At 62.8% G+C, this 7,812-nt stretch overlaps 1 protein-coding gene across 1 annotated transcript; it reads left to right on the top strand.

Annotated features, from left to right (window-relative positions):
• Window positions 1-4,577: 4,577 nt before the first annotated feature.
• On the top strand, window positions 4,578-7,368 carry CUNH6orf136 (chromosome unknown C6orf136 homolog). The gene is made up of 4 exons (XM_041459215.1): window positions 4,578-4,718; window positions 5,032-5,232; window positions 6,975-7,044; window positions 7,127-7,368. Exons 2-4 carry the CDS (start codon window positions 5,042-5,044, stop codon window positions 7,208-7,210), a joined length of 345 nt encoding a protein of 114 aa, XP_041315149.1. The 5' UTR covers window positions 4,578-4,718; window positions 5,032-5,041; the 3' UTR covers window positions 7,211-7,368.
• Window positions 7,369-7,812: the final 444 nt, after the last annotated feature.

Genomic DNA, 7,812 nt, shown 5'->3' with positions numbered 1-7,812 from the left:
CATACATTCAGTGGGTGTGGTCAGTGGGCGTGGTCTGTAGTTGCAAGCAGTGGGTGTGGCTGCTGTGGGTGTGGTCAGGGGTGGGGCCATGGATACAACCATAAGCGTGGTCAATGGGCGTGGCCACCGTGGGTGTGGTCAGTGGGCGTGGTCTGTATTTGCAGTCAGTGGGTGTGGCCATCGTGGGTGTGGTCAGAGGGTGTGGCTGCCCTGGGTGTGGCACTGGACACTCCCATGGGTGTGGTCAATGGGTGGGGCCATACATTCAGTGGGTGTGGTCAGTGGGTGTGTCTGTGGCCCCGCCCCTGACACCCCTCCCCTGGCAATGTGTGATCAATGGGGCTGTGGGTGTGGTCAGTGGGTGTGATGGGTGTGGTCGGTGGGTGTGGTCAGTGAGCGTGTCCGTGGCCCGGCCCCTGATGCTCCTCCCCCGGCAGTGTGTGTGATCAATGGGGCTGTGGGTGTGGTCAGTGGGTGTGTCAGTGGGTGTGTCAGTGGGGCTGTGGGTGTGTCAGTGGGTGTGTCAGTGGGGCTGTGGGTGTGTCAGTGGGGCTGTCAGTGGGTGTGTCAGTGGGGCTGTGGGTGTGTCAGTGTCTGTATTTGCAGTCTGTGGGGGTGGCTGCTGTGGGTGTGGTCAGGGGTGGGGCCATGGATACAACCATAAGCGTGGTCAATGGGCGTGGCCACCGTGGGTGTCGTCAGTGGGCGTGGTCTGTATGTGCCATCAGTGGGTGTGGCCACCATGGGTGTGGTCAGAGGGTGTGGCTGCCCTGGGTGTGGCACTGGACACTCCCATGGGTGCGGTCAATGGGTGGGGCCATAGGTGTGGTTCAGTGGGTGTGGTCAGTGGGTGTGTCTGTGGCCCCACCCCTGACACCCCTCCCCTGGCAATGTGTGGTCAGTGGGGCTGTGGGTGTGGTCAGTGGGTGTGATGGGTGTAGTCGGTGGGTGTGGTCAGTGTGTGTGTCAGTGTGTGTGTCAGTGGGGCTGTGGGTGTGTCTGTGTGTCAGTGGGGCTGTGGGTGTGTCAGTGGGTGTGGTCAGTGGGTGTGTCAGTGGGGCTGTGGGTGTGTCAGTGGGGGTGTCAGTGGGTGTGTCGGGGTGTCAGTGGGCGTGGCCGCACCCTGACGCCCCTCCCCCGGCAGTGTGTGTGATCAATGGGGCTGTGGGTGCGTCAGTGGGAGTATTTGAGATGAACGTTGGGGTGTTTTTGAGGTGAATTTGGGGTGGTTTTTGGGTGTATTTGGGATGAATTTGAGATGAATTTTGGGTGTATCTGGGGTGGATTTAAGATGAATTTTGGGGTGATTTTGGGGTGGTTTTTGGCTGCGTTTTGGGTGAATTTGAGGTGATTTTGGGTCCTTCCCCAGCCCCAGCCCGGCGCCCGTTCCCGCGGCCGCGCCCCGAGGAGCCGATCAAGCCGTACTCGCTGAGCGAGCGCGACTGTGAGCGGGGGCGGGGCCGGGGGCGGGGCCAGGGGTGTGGCCACCATGGGTGTGGTCAGTGGGCGTGGTCTGTAGTTGCAATCAGTGGGCGTGGCCACCATGGGTGTGGTCAGTGGGCGTGGTCTGTATTTGCAGTCAGTGGGTGTGGCCACCGTGGGTGTGGTCAGTGGGCGTGGTCTGTATTTGCAGTCTGTGGGTGTGGCTGCTGTGGGTGTGGTCAGGGGTGGGGCCATGGATACAACCATAAGCGTGGTCAATGGGCGTGGCCACCGTGGGTGTCGTCAGTGGGCGTGGTCTGTATGTGCCATCAGTGGGTGTGGCCACCATGGGTGTGGTCAGAGGGTGTGGCTGCCCTGGGTGTGGCACTGGACACTCCCATGGGTGCGGTCAATGGGTGGGGCCATAGGTGTGGTTCAGTGGGTGTGGTCAGTGGGTGTGTCTGTGGCCCCACCCCTGACACCCCTCCCCTGGCAATGTGTGGTCAGTGGGGCTGTGGGTGTGGTCAGTGGGTGTGTCAGTGGGTGTGTCAGTGGGTGTGTCAGTGGGGCTGTGGGTGTGTCAGTGAGGCTGTGGGTGTGTCAGTGGGTGTGGCTGTGGGTGTGTCAGTGGGGCTGTGGGTGTGTCAGTGGGTGTGTCAGTGGGCGTGGCCGCACCCTGACGCCCCTCCCCCGGCAGTGTGTGTGATCAATGGGGCTGTGGGTGTGTCAGTGGGTGTGGTCAGTGGGTGTGTCAGTGAGGCTGTGGGTGTGTCAGTGGGTGTGTCAGTGGGTGTGTCAGTGGGGCTGTGGGTGTGTCAGTGGGCGTGTCAGCGGGCGTGGCCCCGCCCTGACGCCCCTCCCCCGGCAGTCCTGCGGGAGGAGCCCGAGCCCCCCTGGCCCTTTAACCTGTCGCGGGGGTCTCCGGTGCGGGGCAGCCTGCGGCCCTTCCTGCTGCGCCGGGAGAGCCCCCCGGGGACCCCCCCGGAGCCGCCCCCGCGCCGCGCCAGGTACCGGCCGCCCCGCCGCGCCAGCCCCATGGCCACTGACCCCCCCGGCCGGGCCACCCGGACTTTGGGGGGACTGGGGGCCCCATGGACTCAACTGGAACCAGTTCCCGCCCCATAACCCAACTGGGACCGGTTCCCGCCCCACCGGGAGCCTCCTCCGTGCCCCGTCCGTGCCCCTCCCCCCGCCCGGCCCCGGGGGGTGCCTTTCCCTCCCCTCCCCCGCTCGTTTTTGGGGACGTTTCAATAAAATCGGCGACTTTGGCTCCTTCCTGGCGTCTCTTCCGGGTGTGGGCGTGGTTTATCTGCAACTTTACCCATATATGGTCATAGCTCCGCCTCCGGGTGTGGGAGCGGCGCTTTCCATTGGTTCTCGCCGTTTGGCTCCGCCCCTCTTCCCCTCATGAATGAACTGCGGGTGGGTGGGAACGCCGCGGCGCCACCGCGCATGCGCAGCCGGCTCCAGGTCACCTTCCCGCTCTGGGCGCAGGCGCGTTGCGCTGAGGGGGGGGAAGCGCGCGCGCGGGCCGCGCAGGCGCAGAGCGAGCGGCCGGCGTGAGGGGAGAAACGAGGCGGCGGCGGCAGCGCCGAGCGGGGACAGCGAGCAGCGAGGGGACAGCGCGGCCGCCATGTACCGGCACGTCACCGCCACCGTCACCGCCGCCGTCCGCCTCCGGCCCGGCCGCGCCTGGGCTCCGGCAGCCGCCGCGGCGCCTCCCGGGCCGGCCCCGCCGCGCCGCCGCTACCGAGCGCGGCCGCAGGTGAGGGGAGAGCGCTGAGGGGGCAGAGAGAGGGGGCGGGGTTATGCAAATAGCGCCGCAGAGTGGGTGGGGTTATGGAAATAGAGGGGGATGTGGGTGGCGGGGAGGGGCGGGATTATGCAAATTGAGCGCGGGTTGTTTTTGGGAAGGGGTTATGCAAATAGGGAGCGGTGGGTGGGGCGGGGACATGCAAATTGGGGTTTGCGTGGAATGTGAAGGTGGGGCGTGGTTATGCAAATCAGCATACTTAAATAGTTTCGCTTTGCCGCTAACAGGGCGTGACTATGCAAATTAGATACCTTAAATAGTTTCTCTTTTGCCGCTAGCGAGGCGTGGTTATGCAAATAGTAGGCGGGTCCATGCGGGGCGGGGCTTCCTGCTGGGGGCGGAGCCAGGAGTCCCTGGTGGCAACCAAATGGGGCAAATCCCCCAAAAATGGGATAAATCCTCCTTAAATGGGGCAAATCCCCCCAAAATCGATAAAAACTCCCTTTCCCACTGGATAAACCCCCCCTGAATGACTCAATCCCACCCTTGGGCGCTCCCTCACTCCCCCAGCCCCAAATTCCCCCTTTTTCCCCCCAAATTCCCCATTTTCCACCAAACTCCCTCTTTTTTCCCCAAATCTCCATTTTTTCCCAATTTTCCCCCCGAGCTTGGGGGATTTTGGGGTAAATTTGGGGATTTTTGGGCTTCCAGGAGCGGGCGGTGGAGGAGAGCAAAGAGGTCGAGGGGTTCCAGCAGCTGCTGTCGGCGCGCACCCAGGTGAGCCAAAAGCGCCGGGATTCGCCCCAAAATTCACCCCAAAAACTGACAGAATTCACCCCAAAATTCACCCCAAAATCTGCCCCAATTCACCCCAAGATTCACCCTAAAAACTGACAGAATTCGCCCCAAAATTCACCCCAAAAACTGACAGAATTCACCCCAAAATTCACCCCAAAATCTGCCCCAATTCACCCCAAGATTCACCCTAAAAACTGACAGAATTCGCCCCAAAATTCACCCCAAAAACTGACAGAATTCACCCCAAAATTCACCCCAAAATCTGCCCCAATTCACCCCAAGATTCACCCTAAAAACTGACAGAATTCGCCCCAAAATTCACCCCAAAAACTGACAGAATTCACCCCAAAATTCACCCCAAAATCTGCCCCAATTCACCCCAAGATTCACCCTAAAAACTGACAGAATTCGCCCCAAAATTCACCCCAAAGGGGGACAGAATGGGGAGGGGGGACAGAACGGGGAGGGGGTGACGAAATTGTGGGGGATTGATGGGAAAAGGGGGTGGGACAGGAGTGGAGGAGGTGACAGCAGCCGGGGGGAGGTGACAGCAGCTGGTGGGAGGTGACAGCACATGGGGGAGGTGACAGCGGCCGGGGGAGGTGACAGCACATGGGGGGAGGTGACAGCAGCCCGGTGTCCCTTGTCCCCCCCAGCTCCCCAATTTCTTCCTGAAGATCCCGGACTACGCCCTGTACGCCCCCGACGTGGAGTTCCAGTGCCAGCACCTGCACCTGCACACGCGGTGGGTGACACTGGGGACAGCCCTGGGGACACTGGGGACAGCCCTGTTCCCCACAGGGTGGCCCTGGGGAGGTGACAGTGCTGGGGCGTGCGAGGGTGACACAGGGAGGTGACAATGGGTGACACTGGCAGTGCCAGGGTGTCACAGCGAGGTGACAGCGGGTGACAGTGACACTGTCCCGTGTCCCCAGGGGCCGTGCCATGCACGCCGTGGCCGTGGCGCTGTGCCGGGCAGTGACAGTGGGTGACAGTGGCAGTGTCGGGGTGTCACAGCGAGGTGACAGTGGGTGACAGTGACACTCCCGTGTCCCCAGGGGCCGTGCCATGTACGCCGTGGCCGTGGCGCTGTGCCGGGCCCTGGCCTGGGGTTACTTTGCCAGCCTGAGGCTGGAGGTGCTGGCGCTGACGCGGCACCCCGAGGACTGGAGCGTGCGGGCGCGGTGGCGCCTGACGGGGCTGCCCCTGCACCTGCTGCTGCTGCGCTGGTACCGGCGGGACAAACGCACCCTGCTCAGGTGAGGGACACACCTGTGTGACACCTGTGTCACCCTCTGCCACCCTTGTGCCACCCCTTTCTACCAGCAGGACAAGTGGTATCTGCTGCACTCAGTGACACACCTGTGTGACCCCCGTGTCACCCCCAGACCCACCTGTGCCACCTGAGTCACACCTGTGTGACCCCCGTGTCACCCCCAGACCCACCTGTGTGACCCCTGACACACCTGTGTCACACCTGTGTGACCCCCGTGTCACCCCCAGACCCACCTGTGCCACCCCTGTGTCACACCTGTGTGACCCCTGTGTCACCCCCAGACCCACCTGTGTGACCCCTGACACACCTGTGTCACACCTGTGTGACCCCTGTGTCACCCCCAGACCCACCTGTGTGACCCCTGACACACCTGTGTCACACCTGTGTGACCCCTGTGTCACCCCCAGACCCACCTGTGTGACCCCTGACACACCTGTGTCACACCTGTGTGACCCCTGTGTCACCCCCAGACCCACCTGTGTGACCCCTGACACACCTGTGTCACACCTGTGTGACCCCTGTGTCACCCCCAGACCCACCTGTGTGACCCCTGACACACCTGTGTCACACCTGTGTGACCCCTGTGTCACCCCCAGACCCACCTGTGTGACCCCTGACACACCTGTGTCACACCTGTGTGACCCCTGTGTCACCCCCAGACCCACCTGTGTGACCCCTGACACACCTGTGTCACACCTGTGTGACCCCTGTGTCACCCCCAGACCCACCTGTGTGACCCCTGACACACCTGTGTCACACCTGTGTGACCCCTGTGTCACCCCCAGACCCACCTGTGTGACCCCTGACACACCTGTGTCACACCTGTGTGACCCCTGTGTCACCCCCAGACCCACCTGTGTGACCCCTGACACACCTGTGTCACACCTGTGTGACCCCTGTGTCACCCCCAGACCCACCTGTGTGACCCCTGACACACCTGTGTCACACCTGTGTGACCCCTGTGTCACCCCCAGACCCACCTGTGTGACCCCTGACACACCTGTGTCACACCTGTGTGACCCCTGTGTCACCCCCAGACCCACCTGTGTGACCCCTGACACACCTGTGTCACACCTGTGTGACCCCTGTGTCACCCCCAGACCCACCTGTGTGACCCCTGACACACCTGTGTCACACCTGTGTGACCCCTGTGTCACCCCCAGACCCACCTGTGTGACCCCTGACACACCTGTGTCACACCTGTGTGACCCCTGTGTCACCCCCAGACCCACCTGTGTGACCCCTGACACACCTGTGTCACACCTGTGTGACCCCTGTGTCACCCCCAGACCCACCTGTGTGACCCCTGACACACCTGTGTCACACCTGTGTGACCCCTGTGTCACCCCCAGACCCACCTGTGTGACCCCTGACACACCTGTGTCACACCTGTGTGACCCCTGTGTCACCCCCAGACCCACCTGTGTGACCCCTGACACACCTGTGTCACACCTGTGTGACCCCTGTGTCACCCCCAGACCCACCTGTGTGACCCCTGACACACCTGTGTCACACCTGTGTGACCCCTGTGTCACCCCCAGACCCACCTGTGTGACCCCTGACACACCTGTGTCACACCTGTGTGACCCCCGTGTCACCCCCAGACCCACCTGTGCCACCCCTGAGTCACACCTGTGTGACCCGTGTGTCACCCCCGTGCCATCCCCGTCCCCCGGGGGGGTCGGTGCCACCCCGATGTCCCCAAGTCCCCCCGTGTCCCCCCAGGTCCTACGACGCCCTCTCCACCTTCTTCCTCAACTCGCAGGGGCTCATCCGCTGCCACCGCGTGGACAAGGTGAGTCTGGGGACCCTGGGGACACCCGGGGGACACCCGGGGGACATCCCCGGTGTCCCCTGACCCCGTGTCCCCTCCCCAGCTGATGCCAGCCCCCACGGCCGTCCCCGAGCCCAAGAAGCTGCTGGTGGCCGCGGCGCTGGCGGTGGCGCTGGCCCGGCCCTGAAGCCACCGAGGAGGGGACACCTGAGCGCCCCTCCCCCCTCGGGCTGTCCCCTTTGTCACCTGTCCCCTCCCCCCTTAAATTAATGTACAGAATAAAGGAGCCAGCGGTGACACGGGGACAGCGGCGTCCCCCGCGCGGGGCTCTGCCCCGGGGCTGTATTGGGGTGTGCCAAGTGTCCCCTGATGTCCCCCCACGTGTCCCCAAGTGTCCCCAGGTGTCCCCGGGCTCAGCCCAGCTCCTCCCGCGATTTTCCGGCTTTTTTGGGCATTTTGCGGCCGCTGCCGTCCTCGAGCTCCTTGGCCTGGTAATAGTGAGGGGCCACCTCGGTTGCCCCCGCAGGAGGACGGGGCTGATGCATGACTGGGGGGGTATTTTGGGATATTTTGGGATGTTTTGTGGGATATTTTGGGATGTTTTGGGGGATGTTTTGGGGGATATTTTGTGGTATTTCGGGGCTCACCTTGCGGACCAGGTCCAGGTTGCCCCCGCAGGAGGACGGGGCTGATGCATGACTGGGGGGGTATTTTGGGATATTTTGGGATGTTTTGGGAGATATTTTGGGATGTTTTGGGGGATATTTTGGGATGTTTTGGGGGATGTTT

Source organism: Pyrgilauda ruficollis, unplaced genomic scaffold (assembly GCF_017590135.1).
Source record: "Pyrgilauda ruficollis isolate IOZ18807 unplaced genomic scaffold, ASM1759013v1 scaffold1329, whole genome shotgun sequence".
In the NCBI taxonomy this organism is placed as follows: domain Eukaryota; kingdom Metazoa; phylum Chordata; class Aves; order Passeriformes; family Passeridae; genus Pyrgilauda; species Pyrgilauda ruficollis.
Note: the sequence above shows the minus strand (reverse complement) of the source record. Positions and strands in the feature narration are given on the sequence as shown.

Bases quoted from the DNA above. Each gene is read 5' to 3' on its own strand.
- CUNH6orf136 (XM_041459215.1), top strand. From the start codon at position 5,042: ATGTACGCCGTGGCCGTGGCGCTGTGCCGGGCCCTGGCCTGGGGTTAC. The intron at 5,233-6,974 runs GTGAGGGACACA...GTGTCCCCCCAG, and splicing joins GACAAACGCACCCTGCTCAG to GTCCTACGACGCCCTCTCCA. The intron at 7,045-7,126 runs GTGAGTCTGGGG...TCCCCTCCCCAG, and splicing joins GCTGCCACCGCGTGGACAAG to CTGATGCCAGCCCCCACGGC.